The sequence below is a fragment of the Thermomyces dupontii genome, assembly GCF_041956625.1.
Source record: "Thermomyces dupontii strain NRRL 2155 unplaced genomic scaffold VTN31scaffold_9, whole genome shotgun sequence".
NCBI classification, from domain to species: Eukaryota; Fungi; Ascomycota; class Eurotiomycetes; order Eurotiales; family Trichocomaceae; genus Thermomyces; species Thermomyces dupontii.
Window position 1 is genome coordinate 373,406 of NW_027192315.1, and position 21,718 is coordinate 395,123.

The 21,718-nt window shown below is 51.0% G+C and overlaps 10 protein-coding genes across 10 annotated transcripts; 5 read left to right on the forward strand and 5 right to left on the reverse strand.

Moving 5' to 3' along the window:
* Positions 1-3,381: 3,381 nt before the first annotated feature.
* VTN31DRAFT_7324 (uncharacterized protein) lies at positions 3,382-4,677 on the reverse strand (the record flags this gene model as incomplete). Its single annotated transcript, XM_069408033.1, has 1 exon — positions 3,382-4,677. The coding sequence occupies one exon, from the start codon at positions 4,675-4,677 to the stop codon at positions 3,382-3,384; it is 1,296 nt and encodes a 431-aa protein (XP_069257822.1).
* Positions 4,678-6,728: 2,051 nt separating this feature from the next.
* VTN31DRAFT_7325 (uncharacterized protein) lies at positions 6,729-8,203 on the forward strand (the record flags this gene model as incomplete). Its single annotated transcript, XM_069408034.1, has 4 exons — positions 6,729-6,849; positions 6,907-6,956; positions 7,014-8,142; positions 8,199-8,203. 4 exons carry the CDS (start codon positions 6,729-6,731, stop codon positions 8,201-8,203), a joined length of 1,305 nt encoding a protein of 434 aa, XP_069257823.1.
* A 639-nt stretch (positions 8,204-8,842) lies between these two features.
* VTN31DRAFT_7326 (uncharacterized protein) lies at positions 8,843-9,840 on the reverse strand (the record flags this gene model as incomplete). Its single annotated transcript, XM_069408035.1, has 2 exons — positions 8,843-9,721; positions 9,787-9,840. The coding sequence occupies 2 exons, from the start codon at positions 9,838-9,840 to the stop codon at positions 8,843-8,845; spliced, it is 933 nt and encodes a 310-aa protein (XP_069257824.1).
* A 345-nt stretch (positions 9,841-10,185) lies between these two features.
* Positions 10,186-11,320, forward strand: VTN31DRAFT_7327 (uncharacterized protein; the record flags this gene model as incomplete). Its single annotated transcript, XM_069408036.1, has 2 exons — positions 10,186-10,873; positions 10,935-11,320. The coding sequence occupies 2 exons, from the start codon at positions 10,186-10,188 to the stop codon at positions 11,318-11,320; spliced, it is 1,074 nt and encodes a 357-aa protein (XP_069257825.1).
* A 583-nt stretch (positions 11,321-11,903) lies between these two features.
* VTN31DRAFT_7328 (uncharacterized protein) lies at positions 11,904-12,383 on the reverse strand (the record flags this gene model as incomplete). The annotated part of the gene is made up of 1 exon (XM_069408037.1): positions 11,904-12,383. One exon carries the CDS (start codon positions 12,381-12,383, stop codon positions 11,904-11,906), a length of 480 nt encoding a protein of 159 aa, XP_069257826.1.
* A 741-nt stretch (positions 12,384-13,124) lies between these two features.
* VTN31DRAFT_7329 (uncharacterized protein) lies at positions 13,125-14,440 on the forward strand (the record flags this gene model as incomplete). The annotated part of the gene is made up of 5 exons (XM_069408038.1): positions 13,125-13,159; positions 13,222-13,400; positions 13,453-13,550; positions 13,941-13,983; positions 14,031-14,440. 5 exons carry the CDS (start codon positions 13,125-13,127, stop codon positions 14,438-14,440), a joined length of 765 nt encoding a protein of 254 aa, XP_069257827.1.
* A 331-nt stretch (positions 14,441-14,771) lies between these two features.
* VTN31DRAFT_7330 (uncharacterized protein) lies at positions 14,772-16,479 on the forward strand (the record flags this gene model as incomplete). The annotated part of the gene is made up of 5 exons (XM_069408040.1): positions 14,772-14,883; positions 14,938-15,094; positions 15,153-15,784; positions 15,836-16,062; positions 16,114-16,479. The coding sequence occupies 5 exons, from the start codon at positions 14,772-14,774 to the stop codon at positions 16,477-16,479; spliced, it is 1,494 nt and encodes a 497-aa protein (XP_069257828.1).
* A 471-nt stretch (positions 16,480-16,950) lies between these two features.
* On the reverse strand, positions 16,951-18,235 carry VTN31DRAFT_7331 (uncharacterized protein; the record flags this gene model as incomplete). The annotated part of the gene is made up of 7 exons (XM_069408041.1): positions 16,951-17,028; positions 17,092-17,262; positions 17,366-17,579; positions 17,655-17,747; positions 17,839-17,917; positions 17,968-18,041; positions 18,198-18,235. 7 exons carry the CDS (start codon positions 18,233-18,235, stop codon positions 16,951-16,953), a joined length of 747 nt encoding a protein of 248 aa, XP_069257829.1.
* A 671-nt stretch (positions 18,236-18,906) lies between these two features.
* Positions 18,907-20,293, forward strand: VTN31DRAFT_7332 (uncharacterized protein; the record flags this gene model as incomplete). Its single annotated transcript, XM_069408042.1, has 4 exons — positions 18,907-18,960; positions 19,025-19,564; positions 19,618-19,812; positions 19,871-20,293. 4 exons carry the CDS (start codon positions 18,907-18,909, stop codon positions 20,291-20,293), a joined length of 1,212 nt encoding a protein of 403 aa, XP_069257830.1.
* A 48-nt stretch (positions 20,294-20,341) lies between these two features.
* VTN31DRAFT_7333 (uncharacterized protein) lies at positions 20,342-21,610 on the reverse strand (the record flags this gene model as incomplete). The annotated part of the gene is made up of 2 exons (XM_069408043.1): positions 20,342-21,300; positions 21,361-21,610. The coding sequence occupies 2 exons, from the start codon at positions 21,608-21,610 to the stop codon at positions 20,342-20,344; spliced, it is 1,209 nt and encodes a 402-aa protein (XP_069257831.1).
* Positions 21,611-21,718: the final 108 nt, after the last annotated feature.

A 21,718-nucleotide genomic window follows, 5' to 3' on the forward strand; every position in this document is an offset into this window, starting at 1 on the left:
TCTGAATCTTTTTCCCCAGATCCCCTTCTTAATTCCAGCAACGTGATGACAGCGCCGCGTCGAAAGGACGAATTTTGTTTCACTTACTCCGTACACTACGCCGTAGTTAGGGGCGGACGACCAAAAAAATAAACATGCAACAGCTGGGATTCGCTGGTGGTCACCCACCCAACTACTAACCAGCCGGCGTGTGGCTTAAGTACGGCTGAGCGGACGGGAAGCCCTGTTTTCCACACCCTATGGTCGCATGTACTCAACTTTCAGTGGAGGAGGATATTTATCCTCTACTTTCATGACTCTCATGGGAACAAACCGCATACTCCGTAGACAGGGGGATAATCGCCGGTGACTCTCAACAGACCCTATCACGTGATTAGGGTTTTCTGTCTTTCCAGTTGGCGATGGAGAGGCAGCAGCTGGGTCTGAGGTCTGAGCGCTGTGAATGGCATTATGGACATCTCAAGTTCTGTGGAGTTTCCCAGTACTTGTTCTTTAGCCAGCCGACATGTCCCATTCTTCACAGCATCTTCAGTGTCTCCTGTCAACGCTACCGGAGATCGAAGCATTCCTGAGGGTCGGAATGCTGCTTTGGGATTCCAAAGTTTATCAGCTTCACTAAGCACGCCAATATTCTCCTTGGAATTGTTTTGGAAAGTTCAGAGAGAGCCGTCTGGTCTGCTTGATCCCGCGGTTGCCTTCTTTGATGGGCCTGTGTCGATAGAATTCGAACGCGGTGGATGAATATGGATTTTGTTTAATCGCGTCGGAAAGCTTCCGGGAGTGGTTTTATGGCTCCGTCAATAAGTAAGGTAGTTACATACCCCTGAAAGCAGATTATGCATAATTTTCTACTTTTGTATCTGCCGACTGACAAATTCATGCAGTTTTCAGAATGTACGGGGAGCATGCAGGCAGCAGAAGGACCAGTTTCAGACTCGCCCCCAGAACTTACTGGCACTGAGTCAAGTTCCCATTCATTTTGCTACATGATCAGTGCTCAGAGTCAGTGTGCATGTCATCAATGCGCTGCCAGCTGCATTGCAGATTTAAGCTCTCTTGGTTCCGCATCTGCCAATGTGTGGCGATCTTCCCCCCCCCGCGATTGACACTCAATAGTCTGAACACGACAATCTGTCCCACGGGGCCGTGAAAGCATTATCGAATTCGAGTAGATACCTACCTACAACAACTGCTGAAGTGATGAAACGGAAACGGGATTGTCGGCCCAACAGTTACTTACTGGTCGTGGGCGAAAATTAGCATTGATGGCTTTGCTTGCGGTATGCAATTAGGCCAAATGTCAGATCATCAGTCAGCGTGTATGTACGGTGCTTTATGCGCCTCTGAATGTAGAATGTACATGCTAATATAGACACTATTGATTGTCTTTTGGTCTTGTAAGCATTGTAGGGAGACCTCACTCATTTGGGTATTCATCCAAGGCCAACTGTATGGTGCTCAGAAGGAAGGAGCCACGGTGTACCTCGACGTTGTATGGGTATCTTCTGATTGAGAACGCATCGTGATAATTACAATCACTAAGAGTCTAGTGAAAAAGCTAATTAGTTGCTCGATATGCATCTGTGACGCTGCCAATGTGATTTCGAGCACAAACAGTCTTCCGAGATCAGCTCATCTCTGAATCATCCATCACCTCTTGGATAGACCATGGCTTAAGTCGGGTACGTCGGATGGTCCATTCAAGCGCAGATCAAATCCCATACTATCACTCCATACTCACATCAAGAGACCTAACTTTGAATGCATAGTTGCTTGACAACTTTGCATATATACTTTTTCCAACTGAACTATGAATCAATTCTGTTTGCCGATGTCTCTATAACGATCACGTCTGGCGCCTTAACGATCACCTACACTTTATGTCACCAAGTGCGCTTGCAACACGGACATAGCTTCTCGTGCGACTCAATACTCTTTTCCGGACTTTTCATTACCGCAACAAGTAATCGCCGAGTACTAGCCAGAATGCCGCCTCGGAAGCATTCTCGAAACCAGCTTCCAGAATCCAGTCGCTCCGAATCAGATAACGAATCACGGCTTCGTTATGGACACTCTGCAAGTTCCGCGCGGAGAGACCGGCATCTTTACTATGATCCGGATTCCATACGTGGTCCTCATGATCGAGATCGGGAGTCCGTTCTAGTGAACAGATTGCTTCCGGACGGCACCCGACCGCAACTGCAAAGTCAACAACTCGATATCGATACCATTGACGCGCTTCTCGCGTTCGGACCAAGTCATCACCTTGATCCACAAGCATTCTTTAGCGGTCTGACAATGGCCCTTCTGGTGCTCGTCTTTGCACGATTGCTGCGGGGTCTGGTCCAGTGGTTTCGCTACATGTCGGAATTGGATTGACAACGTTGAAAGGAAGGGGTTTCATCATGATACTACGGCTTTCTCTGTTACCCTTGGGTACGGAGAAGTTGGTACTTCGATTCACGACACTGTATGATTAGTTTTTCTTGGAAGCGAAGCTGCGCTTCGTTTTATCAACCTTCATCTTGTACATGTATCGGTACCACTCTAATAGAACTTGTCGGCAAACACATCAACCTGATCTGAGAGCTAGCTCATTTTTCTAACACCAGCAATATAGTACGAATCATCTCTTCGGCACTCCCAAGGTTATCAAACACACTCCCATCGGTTTATCCATATTAGTGTCACGTGATTCAAATACCCTAAGTGGTCTGCCATTGTTGACATTCGGTTCATAGGTAGGTAGATACTCTTCACTTGTAGGGGATGGGTGTCATGGGTATGCATCGATAATCAACATCGAGTCAGAAAAGACGGTGGTCATATTGCTAGCGTATTGTGCTCCGACTATGCTGACTCTTGACGAACAAAAAAAGTTATCCTTGTCCCTATGACTGATTTTCTGATTTGGAGGTAAAACTGTGGTCGGAGTCTAGGCCAGATTCGATCAACTCCATGTCGGCAACATTATTGGTCCCTATTGTTTGCATCATGGTACTGTATGACCGTCGCGTAAACCGTGTCATTCGATTTGAGCAACAGACATCTCGCGCGGTTGAGAACAATCAGTTATGGTGGTGGCCATTGAAACAATGCAGTGTTTCCATGTTTATGAGCAGATGGCGATCGCTGCGCCACGGGTCCCTCGCTCGTATGTTTCGAGCTACTGTTCATATCGGGGGTTGTCTCCAAGTAACCACCGCATGATGCCGTGAAAGCGCGGGAGCCTGATTCAGATGAGACCGTCATCGAGGCCTCAATCACCTCTCCACCTTAAGCTAGGAGGCCGGCAACTAGGGATGCGCAGGTGAGGTTCGTTGCAGACAAGCACCGAAACGTGGAAATCGTAGATGAATAAACACCGAGTCGTTATGATACCTACTTGCCCCGTCTTGAAAGCGTCCACATGTCCGCCGTGAATTTAGGTGACGATGTTCTAGGTGTGCGCCCGACTTTCTCGAGTAATCTCTGCGCAGCCGGTGTCATGGGTTTCCCTTTTGACCACAGCGTCCCCGGCGTTCGGGATATTGACGAAAGGGAAGAAGCTGCTGCCTCGCTACGTTTGCGCCGCGAAATCTTGTCGACTAAACGGTGGTGCAGCTCCTCCCGTCTGCGATTTTCTTTGATTGTGAAAGGGTTCGGGGCGGTATCGCCAGACGACGAGAGGAGTTTTTGCATCAGCTCGGAGGTGTCTTCCTCTTCTGGCTCGTCCTCATCGACGAAAGTGTAGCCATTCACGCGTGGTGTCTCTGCTCCCGAAAATCCTGCCTCAGACTCCGACAGGCGCGGTCGCCCTGCAATCGCATCTTTGATCGCAGAAACAGAAGGCGACGGCGGCACTTTATTCTCATCTGCCTGCGGCTGCTCTGCAGGAAATCGAGTATTGTGATAAAGGACCTGTTTTGGTCCTACTCGCGATTCTGCTTCTGCTTTCTGTTGCTGGGTCTCGTGGGTGTCTTCGATTGACGACGGAACGAACATCAGATTGTTCTCTGGACCGGACTTCCATGCATCAGGTTTCGCCGGTCGCGCGTCCATATCTGTCGCAAGTATCAACTGCTTGTCCGTTGACTGTTGACGGCCCTGCTCGGCGAGTCGCTTTGCCTCTCGCTGGCGATGAGCGATTTGTCGCGCAGACAGAATCTTGTTGCCATTCCAGAGCCACGCGTATTTCTCTCGGCGCTTTGCGTTTTGTTTATCCAATAATTTGTTGAAAGACTCGTTGTCCTCGCTCGTGTACTTGGCCTGAAAAGCACTGAGACTGAGACCAGAAACGTCTGGGCCGGCCTCCCCTTGTTGCGATGTCGATCGACTCGTCGAAGCCATTGACCGGGGTGTATCACCTCCACAAGCCGTTGTGGGTGTGTCGGGTACACTGGGCGCCGCCCTTCTGCCTTGAGCGCCTGGAGTCATCACCTCCTTTAGTCGTTTTCCAGCACTGGCAATCCATTCTTTGTCCTTGGATTCCAAGGCATTCAAAAACTCCTGTTTTGATTGCGCTTCCAATAGGCCAGGGAAGTAATCACGAGCGATGATGTGTGAAAGAGCGTCGGTATAGGTATCCTCTTCTAGGACGACAGATGGCCGTCTGATTTTCTTCGGTGGCGGAGGAGGAGGCATCAGCTCCCCATCTGCCGAGCGTTTGGCGACTGCTTGCGACGTTTGAGGTGTCATCGTCGCCCGACATGCGCTGAAAAGAGCGCCTTCTCGTGACAAAGCGCAAAACCGAACCGGCTTATGAGCTGGTTTGGACCTCAAGATGAGTCGTGGCGATGGTTCCCTGGATACTGCACTTTGCCTTTTTTTGAATAGGCCCACTCGAATCAGCGAATCACAACCAAGATCCCTCTGCTTACTAAGCCGGGAAGTAACTGGTCGGTACCTAATCCTGATTGGATAGTTCCCCAATCTCGAGGCCAGTTGACTTCAACCCAGTGCAGCATTCCCTCCTTGCATAGTAGGATTACTCGTACGAGTACTGTTGGGCGAATTGAGATGGTCACAACGGTGCTGGCTGAATTCTTCCGTTGACTATATGTCCCAGGCTATCAGAATAACACTGTATTTGGCTCCTGGCCCGATAAAGGATCGTGCGTGATACCGAAGGTTGAACTGTCTCTTCAGTGTCACGACAACGCGATGTACGATTGATGATTCAGTCGATGAGACAAGCAAGGAAGGGTTGCGCCGCCTCTGGACTTCCTTCGCCAAAGTTGTCGAGGACGCAATAAATACGATAATCGGAGAGTTCAAAAGCGCAATACAGACGCCGCTGCCAGCCGATTGTTGAGATGTGTCGGCAAACTAGAGTGATGCTTGTCAGAAGAACTTGCACACAAAAATCTGCTTTGAATTGCTGCGCCTATGGAGGGTCATTAGGATTCGTTGCTCGGCTCTATAGGAGTGGTTTCAGCAACAGCGGTTGCAGGGCTCAGACTGCAATCAAATTACTCGCACAGGCCTCGGCGGAGCCACTAGCAAGATTTCTGAATGTATGTCGATCCTCAAAGTATTCAAAAGAATGGCTAACTATGTCTTTTCAAGAGAGCGACAAGTCGAAGAGTCGGAGTTGTGACGATAGCCAGCACTGCCGGTTCAATGTCGACACGGGGTCGGATGTCATCACGCTTTCTGACTAGAAAAGAGCCAGCCAGCCAGCCAGCCCGGCTTTGACTCAGCAATGCATGCGTTCCTTTTGCACATGGTGAGACTTCATCTGTGGAACCGCAGCGGACCAGAGCAGAGTGCAGGAGGACTGGAGTCTCCAGAGTGTTGGGAATCGAGCCATGAAATTATCATTGTCCGGGAGGAAGTTCCAAGTGCTGATATTACGGGCTTTTCTCCGGTCAGACAGCGCGTTGCCCTCCAGCTCATGGTCAACATTGAACCGGTAGTATTGGCCATCGACACCGGATCGATTCTTCATCTCACTGCCGCTTTCTTGGAGGACGTGGCCATTCTTTTGGATGCATTGAGGGCAGACATTGTTCGTGTTAGTGGACGGTAACCCGTTGCGTACCGAATTGCCAGGTTTCCAATCGTCATTAGTGGAGCAGAGTTTTCTTCAAGCTTCGGGCCGTACCACGCCACAGGAGTAGTAGGGTGTTTCGTCGATTGGGACCTCAACCCTGGAGAAGCACCAAGTCTTCTCCTCTTCGTTCTCTAGGCGCTATGAGACCAGGTGAGAAAATGCCATTGGAATTGACATCCTCATTACTAAAAGGGGCCGGATAGCATGATTCTATCAGAAGTAACTACTACGAGAGGCAGAGGATCCTCAGGCCAAGGACTGACGAGTAGTATATACGATTTTCGGATATCACTGTTCTAAAATGAATCATCTTGCCGCAGAATACTCAGTAAACATTTCAACTGTCCTTCACTCGGAGATGCAGAAACAGGACGATTCTTGATATCCTCCGTGGCTGGTGACGTGGCGAAGACCTGTTGTATGAAGACGGTGATTGGTTGCATGGTGCTTATCTAATTCCTGGCACCGCCGCTTTGCTTAGCTCAGCACAGGCACCCCCCACACAAGCCAAATAATTTTCCTCTTTCAGGCCCCGCTACCCTACGCAAACTCACTCGTTGCCGCTCCAGTGTCATTGTTGGGTTCGTCTCCGTGCGCAGGATCGTACACAGCACGACGGGTTATATTCCCTGAAGAGACGAGGAGCAAACAGAAGGAAGAGTTCGTTCAAATCGAGTCTACACTCGTACCCAAAATGAGCACCCCTCAGGCCAGCGAGGCGGAGAAGAACATCGAGATCTGGAAGGTGAAGAAGTTGATTAAGCGGCTTGAAGCCGCGCGAGGAAATGGAACATCAATGATCTCCCTGATTATCCGTAAGTCATGTCTTCTCGAGTTCCTTATGAGCACAGTACTGACAGCATTCCAACTAGCGCCCAAGGATCAGATCTCTCGGGCGGCGAAGATGTTGGCTGAAGAATTCGTAAGTGATGCCTGGAAAACGCTGTGCAGGCTCGTGATTCTAACGCATTGTTGATAGGGTACCGCTTCCAACATCAAGTCGCGTGTGAATCGTCTGTCCGTCTTGTCCGCCATCACTTCCACGCAGCAGCGCCTCAAGCTGTACTCCAAGGTGCCTCCGAACGGCCTTGTCATCTACTGTGGCGAAATTATCACAGCCGAAGGCAAGGAGAGGAAAATTAACATCGATTTCGAACCCTTCAAGCCCATTAACACCTCGTTGTACCTTTGTGACAACAAGTTCCACACTGAAGCTTTGAGTGAGCTGCTCGAGTCGGACCAGAAGTTCGGGTTCATTGTCATGGACGGAAACGGTGCCCTCTTCGGCACGCTGAGTGGCAACACTCGCGAGGTTCTCCAGAAGTTCCAAGTTGATCTTCCCAAAAAGCACGGCCGTGGTGGTCAGTCGGCTTTGCGTTTCGCTCGTCTTCGAGAGGAAAAGCGCCACAACTATGTCCGTAAGGTTGCTGAGTTGGCAGTGCAAAACTTCATCACCAATGACAAGGTTAACGTGGCGGGTATTGTGCTCGCTGGTTCGGCCGACTTCAAGAACGATCTCAATCAGTCGGATATGTTCGACCCGCGCCTGCAGGCAAAAGTCATTAAGGTCGTTGACGTGTCTTACGGAGGCGAGAACGGTTTTAACCAGGCGATCGAACTGGCTGCGGAGACCCTTGGAAACGTCAAGTTCATCCAGGAGAAGAAGCTGATCGGCAAGTACTTCGAGGAGATCAGCCAGGACACCGGCCGGGTCTGCTACGGTATCGACGACACCCTGAAGGCCTTGGAGCTGGGTGCGATAGAGACTCTGATCGTCTACGAAAATCTGGACATCACCCGCTGGGTTCTGCGGGCGTCGGATGGCAGTGAGGTTATCCTCCACACCACTAAGGCCCAAGAGGCCAATCGGGATCTTTTCATGGACAAGGAGTCTGGACAAGAGATGGAAATTGTTGAGCAAACCTCTTTCCTTGAATGGCTCGCCGAGAATTACAAGAATTATGGCGCCACTTTGGAGTTTGTCTCGGATAAGTCCAGTGAAGGAAACCAGTTCGTCAAGGGCTTCGGTGGCATTGGGGCGATGCTTCGCTACAAGGTCAATTTCGAGCAGCTCGCTGATTACGACGACGAGGATGAATTTTATGATGGTATGTCCCAATAACAGGTCTCCATGGTGTTTGGAACGATACTGACGTGATTGCAGATTGACGGTTTTGCCACCTCGCAAGGAGCGAGGATGGGTGCCCAGAAGTCCTCAGGGTGGACGTTCTGACGGCTCGCCGTGCAGTGTGCGAAGCCGCGGCCACGCATCGCTTCGAGGCTGCTCGACAGAAGCCGTTTGTCCGGCCGCAGAGCTCCACTGCACTTGTCCGAGGTGAGCCGTCATCAATCTCAAAGTTCTGTATGTTCGAACTTGTGTTGATGGCCATCCAAGCTCCATATACGGGAACTGCCACCGCTGGTGGATGCGTGAATGCCGTTTGTCCGGAGAAGGAGAATATGTCAACGAGCTTGCGTGGTTCCTTGGCGATGAAAGTTGAGGCCTTGCCAGAAAAGACGGGTATTGTGTAGGGGGGTGAGAAAAAAGGAGAAGGGGCATTGTTCTCTTTTCCCAGAGCGAGATGAATGGGGTTTGCTTGCGTCAGTTTTGCTTTGGACCCTTTGCTTATATGAACGTAGAGAATGCAGTTACACTCCTTCGCAATGTGCAGTTTTGATTTGCTGTTAATGATCAGCGAAGCTATCAAGTCTTTTTTGTAGTCAAGAATGCCAGTCACATAGCTGGCATTTGCAGGTGGTCGTTGAACCTCCTTTGATATTAGCAGTTTGAATACTGTGACACGCCCATTACGATGGAAGCTCGTCTCTCCAAGTACCCAGATTCCTACAAGACTTTGAAATCGTTTTCAACTCCTCCATGAACGCCGGCATGGACTCGGGATCTGAGTCACCAGCGACAGGCGTGCACTCCACGAAGAAGATATACTGCCATGGTCGAATCAAGCTAGGCCGCGAATTGATGCTGGTGAGATTCAACCCATGCTTTTTGAACACAACCAAAGCATCCGCCAGGGCGCCCGGTGCCGAGTGCTCAATCATAAAAGATATCAACGTTTTTCGCCTCCTCTCTGCACCTTTCTCTTTCGGGGCCAGGTAACGAGCGATATTCGCCGAGCGTGCAGATCGGAGATTCCTCAAAATCAAAAACCGTGTGGTGTTGTCGGCTTGATCTTCGATGTTTTCCTCTAGTATCTCTGCACCGTGATATTCTCCGGCTAGTCTGCTGGCGATAGCTGCAGATTGGCCCGTGGCATCGGCCGCGACCAGCTCTGCCGCCTTGGATGTGGAGGAGACGTCCTGTCTCTCAACGCCCTTGAAGTATTTTTGTAAAAATGCCTCACATTGACCCCATGCTTGTGGATGTGTATATAGCTTCGTGATCGTCTCGTATCGCTCCGGTCCCGATCCGGTGGTTGGAGTGTCGGTCTTGCCGCGCATAAGGCAGTGGTGAACGGTCAGGAAATGCTCGCCGCAGACCGTGATGTCCCGGTAGAGACCTTTTCTGTCGGCGAGGAGATCCAATGTCTGCACCACGGAGCCATTGGTGGAGTTCTCAAAGGGAACCACCGCGTAGTCGGCGGCATCGTTCTGCACGGCGGAGAAGATGTCTGCAAAGGCGGGGCGGGGATGTAGTTCAACTGATGGGCCGAATGTTTCCAGGACTGCCTAGATGAGTTTTGAAAATCTCAGGACTGCGACTGGGACCTTGTTTATCATGGAAAACAGCATACCTGGTGGGAGAAGGACGCCGCAGGTCCAAGGAAAGTCACTCGTAGCGACGCCATGTCTTCTCTCAAAAATCAAAATACGCCCTGGAAATTTGAGTTTTACAGTGCCAATTCCCAGAGCATGTCAGCTCATATGTACATTCAGACGCAAAAAAGGACATATTCATGCGGCAGAGTTGACAGCGGCGTTCACGCTCCTGTCGCAAATTTCCGGTATCGGGTGGGATGGCGCTTATGTAAGGCATTTTATCTTATCACTCTTAGTTATCTTATCGCCAATTATCAACCCCAGATTCGGCAAACAATCCGAGGGCCTCAAATAGGGGCAACAGTTGAGACTGCTTCCGCTGCGCCCTTTGACAATCACAGCCCTGTCCTTTGACCAATACAACAACAACAGCAATGAACGCAGCAGCAAGAACTCGAGCCGGAATCTCTTCGTATCAGCGATTGTCACAGGGGGCGTCCAATGTCCTTCACCGGAATGCTTCGTCTTGGACGGAAGCGGCATTGCGGAAGGAACTGACTACGCGCCGTCTCCCACTGAGCTACGATTACCTGACACCGCTGCCATCGCATCTCCTGAGCCTGACACTGAGCGATTTTCTTCCCGATATCTTCCAAGCACCAAGGATCCTCCCATCAGTGCAGCAGCCTCAGCACTTGCCTCCCGGATATCATTTGATATACTTCCCTCCGCAAGTCCCACCGTCACAATTGCTACCCGATGGGACAGATCTCCTGCATTCTCCAGGCGCCCCCTTCAATCGCCGTTTATGGGCCGGAGGGAATGTGTTCTTCCCTCCTTCGAAGGAGAATTTGTTACTCAATGGCCAGCGCGCGGTGTGCGTAGAAACGATCTCGGACGTCAATGTGCGTGGAGCGGCGGGCGACGAGAAGGTCTTCGTTACGATTGATAGACGGTTTTCCAGTGTTCAAGAGGGCGAGGATGCGGAATACATACGCCAACGAGTTCTTAACTCCCCGGAGGTTTTGACTGAGCAGAGAACTCTGGCCTTTCTCCAGGACCGAAAAGCCGAACATACAAAGTCCCCAAACTCAACAGGCAAAAACAGTAGGCTTGTAAAATGTAGGCCAATGGTCGGCCCTGGCGTGTGTGCTATTGGTGCTAACGGAATATTATTCGAAAGCTCCCCAGGACCCTGAGATCAAGTACACGGTCACTCCTACAAAGGCGCTTCTCTTCCGATTCTCCGCTTTGACATTCAATGCACACCGTATTCATCTCGATGAAGCCTACACGCGAAATGTAGAGGGTCATCCGGGCCTTCTTGTGCATGGGCCACTGTCCTTGACGCTCCTGTTGCGCGTTGTATCTTCTCATCTCGAACGTATCGGACGTCAAATTCGGAGAATTGAATACCGCAACATTGCGCCTCTCTTTGTTGAACAGGAGTTATCCATTTGTGCCAAAGTAAAGGAGCCTGAGGATTCCACTTGGGAGGTTTGGATTGAGGGCCCCCACGGTGGACTCTCGGTCAGAGGAACAGTTTGGACAGAGACGAGCTCTGCTTGAGCTTACATCCACCTGATACTGCACCATTTAACCGTCACTGATGCATTGCTGTTCTCATGATGACTAATGTTATCTCCTGCTGGCTTGGGTTCGGGGCAAGGAGTCGTTTGAGCAGGCACCCCATCAAATCGATTGCCGAAATTCCCTTGGCACAATAGTACTAAAACTACTCATTTCCTCGATTCAAACAAGATCAATCGAACGGCCACAGTCTCGGGTACTCAGCCCTTTCTTCATCGGATCCAGCTAATTGCTCCAATATCTGAGTCTTGATTCTGTCAATGACGGCTTTGCAGTCATGGTATCGCTCGTACTCGATGAGGCCACTGTCCAGCCACAAATCATCCATTATCTCCTTTACCTGCGCAACAAGCATTATCACAATCAAGTTTGATACGTTCTCCAACTCCGCCCCCAAGAAGTCAACGGGGAACGGAGTATCGCAGGGGACGGCAGGCAGATCCTTCCACGTATCTTCCAAATGCCCCAGGAGGGACAGGAAGTGCGCTTCCCCGTATTCGAACATTCGGTAGGGAGAAAAAAAAAAAAAAAGAACAGTCCGAATGCTGTCGACAGTCTTCCATTATTCGACTACTCGATACAGATCAGGATTTCTGGCATGCATGAGTGTCCGCCACCCAATGAACACGTTTTGAGTGGCATATTCACGCAGAGCTGCGGGCCGTTCCTCTTGTGAAAGCTCGGCGAACTTCGGCACCGGTACCAGATCGAGCGTCTCAGGCTCAAAGGCCATCCCAGTTGTTGATACCATGCTAGCGAAGCAAGTTTCTTTTCCGAGTCCGGCTGGTATAGCTTTGGACCGCACAACAAGGCAAGCTGTTTCGGAGGTTTCAGAGATTGGATCGCCTATTTTCTCTCGAGTTGCGACTGATTGCAGATACTGCCCATGAAACTGACGTGCGTGTTCATGGCATTGGGAACGGCATTGACAAAACCTAGTTCTCTTGAGCCGGATCTCATGACGGCGTCGAGAATCATGAAGGGAGACCCTTCCGCGTCGTAAGTCACAATGAGTTGCCAGTTGCCCGTCGAAATGTACCATTGCACCGGACAGGACGCAGCGCCCTCCTGATTCCGATATTTGAGGGCAAACGTTAGTTCAGTTTCAGCTGGCACATCGGCACAAGGCAAGTCACTTGTGACGAGGTTGTCGGGAGATCCATTTGCGATTCCAGGACGAAAGGACCTGGAAATCACAAAAGGATTGGGCCGCCATTTTTGCAAGGTTGGTAGTGATTGAAGAAGGTAAAAGAACCATCGTCGAGTCTCTCAGGAATAACAAACGAAGAATGAATTTGAGAAAAAGTAGCCTAAGTCGGGGGTTCAGAAGGACTGAAATAATCAGCGCCCAAAAGCAGTACTGTAGACAACCGAGAGAAGGGCAAGGCAACATTGATACAGTGATGTACTGTACCGGGTTTCTTCGAAAAAGAAAGGAGGTCCACTGTGATCAATGTTTATGGGACCGGACAATGTTCGGTGGTTTCTGTCGGTTTCCCGGTGTTCCAATTGTTCCAGAGGACGAGTACTCGTACGGAGTATGTACAGTAACTTACTCCGTATGTAGTAGTAGGTAAGGTAGGTAAGTTACCTGCCTGCTTTAGGTAGGTACCTATGTACCTGTACCCTAGTTATTCCCAAACGGGACTAGCTCCAACTCTGGGACTTTTTAGGTTAGCTCCGATTCTTTTTTCTTCCACGTGTTTTTTCTTCGCTTTTTTTCTCTTTCACCAGCAAAGGCATCGCTGTCTTGACATCCACAACGATCACATTGAAGGACACAATGGATGTCTTCTGGGCGGCTCCACCAATTTCTAGGTACAAGATGCACCGTACCTGCGAAATATTCTTGGGTTGCCTGACTGGATATGCGCATGCAGGACTTTGACCGCCCTAGCCTTGGTCGAATCAGTCCTGATCCATGCTGGGATTCTAAACCCGAGACTGATCATCTTCTATTCGCCGCGCCTTCTTACATGGTTGCCGGAGATATGGCGGCTAGTCACTCCATTCCTGCTAACAGGACCAGGTTTTCAGATGTTCTATGACCTTTATTTGCGTATGAGAGAACCTTGCCGACATCCCTGGTGTCAGCACACTGATGGTCGCAGTGTACACATACTCGAGCCAGTTGGAAGTCAGCTCATCGCGGTTCAATCAGCCTGGGGATTTCTTCGTCTACGTGGTGTTTGTATTCGCTGTGATCTTGGTAAGTTGCGTCGCTTGTCTACAATATCTATCCGATGTTGTGATTATTTTGTCGTGCCTATTGAAAATGCAAGTGTCGTTCACATGCGTTACCCGTCCTTGCTTTCTCCGAGCACTTGAGAGCACCTGAAACCTCGTATATCTGCCCGCCCAGCCATCCTAGCTGAAGCGGTTCCTGGGAACGAGGAAGATTAGCTCCTGCATCATATACAGTCCACATCAAATCTTAGGCCACGGACTGTGTGTGGTGTGGGAATGGTGGGACATCCAAAAGGGATAGCTAGGTGTTGGGTTGCCCACTACACCTGGTGGTTATGGAGCCCTACATACCATCCTCCGATTTAAGCACTGCCAAAGAGTTAGTGAGCAGAGACAATGCTGACTCGAGAAGGCTACTGCAGGGTTCTATCTGCAGGAATTTGTCTTCTTGCCCGGTATGAAGTGGTCTTCCTCATGAACGGGGCTTGACTAATTCGACTAGCGTTGATCCTGGGCTTCGTTTACACATGGTCACAAGAAAACAGAGGCCAAAAAGTAACATTGTTCATAGTTCAACTCCCTGCCGAGTGGCTTCCATATGCCATGCTCTTGCTATCCCTGGCTACCGGCAGATGGCATTCAGTCATGTCGCAGGCGTGCGGGCTGATTGCTGCCCATCTGTATGATTTCCTGACTCGCATCTACCCTGAATTTGGTGGTGGAAGGAACTACCTCGTCACGCCGGCATTCGTCCGACGTGCCTTTGCCAGCTCTTCCTCCCTAGGCACGAGAGGCTACGGTACCGCCTATCCTGCGGCCGGCCAGACGCGTGCCAGCTCTACGAGTAGTGGCAGTGCATGGACCTCTTCATGGAGTCGCATGGGCCCCGGGAGAAGACTAGGAGGAGACTAGTTGAGAGCTAGCGATTTCACCTGTCAGAGCACGTCATGACCATGCCTTGTATTCTAGCCTTCATGCCCTTGAATGCCAGTAGATTCGTTCTGTAGACACTCGTGTTTGAGATGAGAAAATTGAAAGCAAGCAGTAAAATGAATTACCGTTTTAAGTTCAGGTTAGATTTACATTGACCAATAGGATCACGCGTCGGATTAAGCTTGATCCGCACTGCAAAATTTCCCCATCGATTTTCTTCATCGCTCGAAGTTGCTGGGAGAATTCTTTGCCATTGCCAGATCACATTTGGTTGGGACGAGTCGGCACACATTTTGTCATCTCAATCAAAATGGCGGCCGCTTCGTCCAAGGACAACGTCGATTTCAGCATCAAACCTGAGGCTGTCACGCCGAGTATTCCGACCTCGGAGTGGCCACTCCTGCTGAAGAACTATGACAAGCGTAAGTGCTGGACTACAGTATTCGTCAAGGAATGCCCCTGCTGATTCATTGTAGTTCTCGTTCGCACTGGCCATTTCACACCGATTCCGGCAGGGTGCAGTCCTCTGAAGCGGGACATCAAGTCGTACGTCAGCTCCGGCGTGATCAACCTGGACAAGCCGTCGAATCCATCTAGTCATGAGGTCGTTGCGTGGATCAAGCGGATCCTCAGGTTTGTGTTTCTGGGCGGCTTCTACGTCCGTGTCAACCGGTACTAACTCCAGTTCTAGAGTCGAGAAAACTGGACACAGTGGGACCCTCGATCCCAAAGTCACGGGATGTTTGATTGTCTGCATCGATCGCGCTACCCGCCTGGTCAAGTCGCAACAAGGCGCCGGGAAGGAGTACGTGTGCGTCATCCGTCTGCATGACAAGATCCCCGGTGGAGAGGCTCAGTTTGCGCGCGCTCTGGAGACTCTGACCGGCGCGCTCTTCCAGCGCCCGCCGCTCATCTCCGCCGTCAAGCGCCAGCTGCGTATCCGAACCATTCACGAGAGTAAATTGCTGGAGTTCGATAATGACCGACATCTCGGTGTGTTCTGGGTAAGCTGCGAGGCGGGCACCTACATTCGGACTCTCTGCGTGCACCTGGGTCTGCTCCTGGGCGTCGGTGCGCACATGCAGGAGCTTCGACGTGTTCGCAGTGGCGCCATGGATGAGCAGGATAACATGGTCACGCTACATGACGTTCTTGACGCGCAATGGTTGATGGACAACCAGCGGGATGAGTCGTATCTCCGCAAGGTCATTCGCCCGTTGGAGAGCCTGTTGACCTCCTACAAGCGCATTGTGGTCAAGGACAGCGCCGTTAACGCCATCTGCTATGGTGCCAAACTGATGATCCCTGGCTTGCTTCGATTCGGTGGGTATATCTATTAGGGGGTGTGTCGAACTCTTACTAATGTATTCGCAGAGGCTGGTATCGAAGTTGGGGAGGAAGTCGTGCTCATGACTACCAAGGGCGAGGCCATTGCCTTGGGTATTGCTCAGATGTCCACTGTCGAGCTCTCTACCTGCGACCATGGTGTTGTTGCCAAGGTCAAACGTTGCATCATGGAGCGCGATGTCTACCCACGCCGATGGGGTCTGGGACCCGTCGCTCTGGAGAAGAAGAAGCTGAAGGCAGATGGCAAGCTTGATGTTCGTGTTATCCTCCATCCAATTCTTCAGATCAAATGCTGACGATTACAGAAATACGGGCGCCCTAACGAGAACACGCCGGCCAAGTGGAAGAACGAGTACAAGGACTACAGCGCCGCTGCGGAGGCTTCGGCGCCCCAGCCCACGACGGAGATCACCGAGGTCGCTTCGGCTTCTACGATTGCTCCGGCACCTGCTTCCGCCCCAGCATCCATCAGCTCGCCGTCCAAGACCGAGGCGGAGGAAGGCAAGGACGAGGAGAAGAAGAAGCGCAAGCGCCACGAGGGCGAGACCCCCGAGGAGCGGGCTGAGCGCAAGAAGAAGAAGAAGGAGAAGAAGGAAAAGAAGAAGAAGGAGAAGAAGGAGAAGAAAAAGAAGTCCAAGGAGGACCAGGACAGCAGTGACGACAGTGATTAGACGGTTGTTCAACGGTATTCCTGGCTTTTATCGGGAAATGGTGTCTGATGTATCATATTATTCATGTTTTAGGCTGGAGTTCGGATTTGGTTGTTCTTATGGATTAATACAAGTCCTTCATGGCTTACTTCAGTTTCTTTATCATCTTGGCAATGAAGTCTTCAGCCCCTCAAGCACTATGTGAGAATGGTAAGTAACTTCGGATCTCTCCCGAATTCTCCAGAGATCGTTCGGCCCTTCCTTCGAGCTCTCGAAATCACTTCCTTCCCAAAGACGCTGCAAAGTGCGTCGCTCACGAAAACACGAGTATAGTTGAGTATTTCAGCCGTGTAACAATTTATTCACAGACTTTGAGAGTTATCCCATCACTCATGAAATGTACGTAACTACCTGGTAGGCGACATTATTACTAGGGGAAAATCGAAGATCCGAGAAGGCCTCAGGTGCCGTAGAGGCCTCCTGTGACGTCGATTAATAGTTGTAATACATAGATTGTCCATCCCGGATTTCACTTTGGCTATTCTCAGGACGCTGGCTATAGATGAGTAGCTGCGGGTGTCGTTCATGGTTAGTTTTATGGGAGTGTTGCTTCAAAGCTACGAGGATACTCACAAGTCGACCATCAGGTGAAATTGTGCGCTTCCGGCCATCGGCACGGACCTGACTAGCAAGAGATATGACTTCCTCCTTGGTCCATTGTTTGTGCCTCGCGAGAGCGGCCAGGGTGAAGCCCTCAAAGCCAGCCACTTCGGCCTGAGGCTGATTCCAAGCGCCGAGATTCTTCTGTACAAAGAGGTCAATATTTATGATTGTTCGGAGACAAGGGAAAACTGGCAAGATGGGGATTCTCTGGCAGACGCCGTATAGAATGGGGGGATTCCTCCACATGGATGTTCACGAAGCTGGCGTCCTTGAACCATTGCTCCAGCTTGGGCCCGGGGCGGATCTCATAGTCGGCCTCCTCGAACGCGCTGTAGGCTTCGTCGTAATAGTACTTTTGGAGCGCGGTGCCGTCGAGATTGCCCACTTCTGAGTAGGGGTAGCCGTCATTGTCCTGGCACTCAACCCAGCTTGGTTGCTCTCTTTTCGTCAGACAGAGTCTTGGAAAGGAAGGGAACACGATGGCATATCAATAGCACTCCTTGATCAACTTTCTACCTCTGATCGAGACGGACGGGTTTCGCGCGTGGATCAAGACAAATGGGTTGTCTTCATATGCCCGTTCCGACTCGATGCCGTCCACCAGGAACTTTACGTTCGGACGAACCCTGCCAAAGCCTGTCAGCCGAGCTATTCCACTACGAACTGATGGAGTCGGCTGAATCCGGCTCAAATCACAACCGATTACGTGGAACAGACAGATCCGGTCTCAGCATTCCTGTCCATCTGGAGTAGCTCCCGGTCGTATCCCTTACATCTGCCTCGGGGTATTCATCCACTACAATGAGTCAGCATCTGTATCCTGTGTCGACCAAACCCAACAAACACCTTGCCAAAATCGATGGCCCAGATACCTGTCCCCGTCGCAAGGTTGATGAGTCGTAGCGGATTCTTGATCGGGCCTAGGAAGAGTTTCCGGTGCAACACCAGGAGTCAAAGTTCGTGCAACATGTGCAGACGGTCGTTTTCCGATTCATCGTTTGGTAGAGCACGAACGCAGTAACGATTCTAGTATTTACAGATCTCGAATGGCCGGACATGAGGAAGCCAGCTCTTACACCCCGCGGAATTTATGGTACTGTAGCCACGTTCTCATGGCGGTAGTCGAGAATCGACGTCAGTGACGTGCTGTACGACGATCTATAACTACTGACTTATCTCGAAGAACGCATAAGGAGCACTGTGGTCTATATATAAGTTCTTTGCCGATGAAAGCACCTGTAGGTACCTGTCTCACAATGGCAACCCCCTGATAAAGTTGGCTAGAAAGTTGAAAGGCATACTCCGTAGACGAAGCTCACTGTAGAGGACTCGGAGTCAAAGGACTAAGTCATCAACCAACTGATTCTCCGGCGCTGTACTCCGTATTCCTTGAGCGGGAAATACGTATACGAGTACTCTACTATGGTCTATTCCCAACGATTTACATCCCCGAACTTCTGCACACTAAACCACCTGTAATCTAGTACTCAGCCTCATGCTCGCGAGGTAGTCAGTGTCAATGTTTTTGGCAAGGATTGACAGGTCGATGAGCATTTTTGACGCCTATAAAAAAAAAAAAAGCCCTGCCTGTTCTTTTAGGGCATGCGTGCTCCGGCCGTCACTTGTCACCAGTTCTCGTAGGGTATCTAACCTAACTTAGACGCACGTGATCCGGGCGGAGGTTCTCCACACCTGAATCCCCTCATCGGGTGATCCCCAGCTCATTGCATCAGTTACCTACTTGACCGATGATAGATTGAGAGTACCACTTGAACAACTGCCACCATGGCTGCAGAGTTGACATCTACCAAGTTAAACCCAGACAATCATCTTGTCTTGGTACGTTAGAGCCTTCTGTAGGAAGAAAAATAAAAACAAGAAACATTGCTGATCTTGCCCTCAGGACCAACCGCTCCTTCGACTCCCTCATGAGCTAGCTCGACGGAACTTCAAATCAATACAGCGAGTTATCGAGCGAGAGAGAGACCATGTTCTACCGGCACTCAAAGACGTGGCCAATGCAGCTCTCTCCGGGTCCCAAACGCCGGAGCAAACTCTCGCCTCACTCGACAGCATGATCGCGCGGATGCAAGGACTGAAGCGGAAAGTGGAGGCATTGCAAGAAGAAGAGAGGAGGATCCAAATGCAGTCGCGCAAGCGGATACAGCATCTGCAGGATTTATACAAGATTCAGTCCCTCACCGACGTGAAATACGATGAGTGGTCGCGGGTACGACTCGATCGGTTGCTGGTCGACCATATGCTGCGGTCGGGGTATATCGAGAGCGCGAGGCAGCTGGCGCGGGAAAAGGGAATTGAGGATCTGGTCGATACGGAGGTTTTCGTGCAATGCCAGCGTATCGCTGAGAGTTTGCGGCGGAGGGATCCGAGAGAGGCATTACAGTGGTGCGGTGAAAATAAGGCTGCTCTCAAGAAGGGACAGGTATGTTGCCGCGGTGTCCTGTTTTGAGTTTGTAACAGGGCTGACTTGTGTAGCAATCACTCGAGTTTGAGCTGCGGTTGCAACAGTACATCGAGATGGTCCGAACGGGGAAGAGCGAGAAACTGGTCGAGGCGATGCAGCATGCGAAGAAGTACTTGGCGCCGTATATGGAGACCAAGTCTAAGGAGATTCATCGCGCGGCGGGTTTGCTTGCGTTTCCTTCGAATACGGAGACTGAGCCTTACAAGGTTTTTTTTTTTCTTCCCTTACAAAACTTCTCTTTCGAGGTTGCTGACTTTGCGACAGTCGTTGTACTCCCCATCCCGGTGGGAGTATCTCGCCAACCTGTTCATGCGAACGCACCACGAACTCCTATCCCTTCCGTCGCGGCCGCTGCTTCACATCGCGTTGTCGGCAGGCCTCTCCTCGCTCAAGACACCGTCTTGCCACTCGGCCTACGCATCCAGCAGGTCCAACTCGCAGTCGACGTCCACGTCAGTGTGCCCGATCTGCTCGGTGGAGCTCAACGAGCTGGCGCGCAACGTACCGTACGCGCACCACACAAAGAGCTATGTCGAGCACGATTCGGTCATCCTGCCCAACGGTCGCATGTACGGGCGGGAGCGATTGCTCGAGGCGAGCCGACAGGTCGGCAAGGGGAAGATCAAGGACCCGACAACGGGGGAGATATTCGACGAGAGCGAGATGAAGAAGATCTACATTATGTAGACAAATCTCTATCCTACAGTACATTGAATGACATTGTAATCAGGCGTATTAGTCTTCATCACTACTGCTATCATCATCAGGACGCTTCCTCTTCCTCCCCGCAGGAGCGGCTGCTGATGTGGAAGAAGTGTTCACTTCAAACACGTACGACCGCGCCTCTCGATCCTCCCCCTTCCACCCGCCACCAACATGACCGCTCCGCGACTGGACCACGCCCAAGGTTCGCGCATGCGAGTACCCCGGGTAGGCCGTCCAGGGAAATCGAAAGCTGGTGACAACCCGCAGGCCGGCATGGCGCGCCAGATCCTTGATATTCCACAGCGTGTAGGGTTCGCCCTCGAATAAAGTGACGATGATCTGGCCTTTGGAGCGGGGAAGACGACGAATCGTCTCATCCTCCGACTCTGATTCGGAGGAGTCTTCTCCTTCTTCACTTTCGTCATAATCGTCGTCATCATCATCATCATCATCATCGTGGTCGTGGTCGTTATCGTCAGGTGCGCTGGTTGAAAGTAGCGGCACACATGCCTCGAAAAACTTGACCAGCAGCTCCTGATTCTTGCGCACCTGCCGATTCACATCCGTCGACAGGCCGCCGACGTGCGGGAAGTTGAAGGCGATGATATCCCATGGTCCTCCCCGATCATCATCATGATTAGGTTGCCTCCATTGCTTGTTCCCTGGTCGGATACCCGTGCGGATCTCCTTGCCTCCGCCGCCGTTTCCTCGGCCGAGTTTCGTTGCGTCGACGGAGTAGAGCACTTTCGTTATCCTTCTTCTTCTTCTTCTCCTCTTGCTCGTCTGAGGAGCTGGAGCGTCATTATCTTGCCGATTGTCGTCGGGTTGGTTGTTGTCATTGTTATCGCCTTCGCCTAGGATATATGCGATGTTGCTCTCTGCCGTAAACGGATATTTCGCAAGGAGTTCCTCGCGCGAATCGTACGCCGTCGCGTAGACATTCTCGCACCGATGGTGTTGGACGAGTGAGCGGGCGAAAGAGAAGTCGCCTGTTCGCAAGAGACCCTTCCTCAGCCACGTGAAACCAATGATGAGGAATCAGAACATACCCTCGCCAATGAGAAGAATTCGGTCATTCCGTCGAAACGGAATAATCGGTTTGTCGTGGAGGGCTTGTTTGTGGTGTTGCGACTTCTTCGTTTGCGCTGGAGGTTTCGAAGCTCCTGTCGCAGGTGGTTGTGGCTTTTTCTTATTAGTATTATTATTGTTGTTACCGCCGCTGCTGCCTGGGTGGTTGTTGCTCCGCGCTTGGCTGATGTTTTTTGTTCGCGCGTGTTTTCGCGCTTTTGATTTCGCCATTACCTCGGTTTTTTTCTTCGTTGTGGTTGGAAGTGTTGTGTTGGGTTGGAGCTATGGCCTCGAGCTAGTACCGTAGAAAATGCATGCCTTCCTATTGTTTTTGCCGTC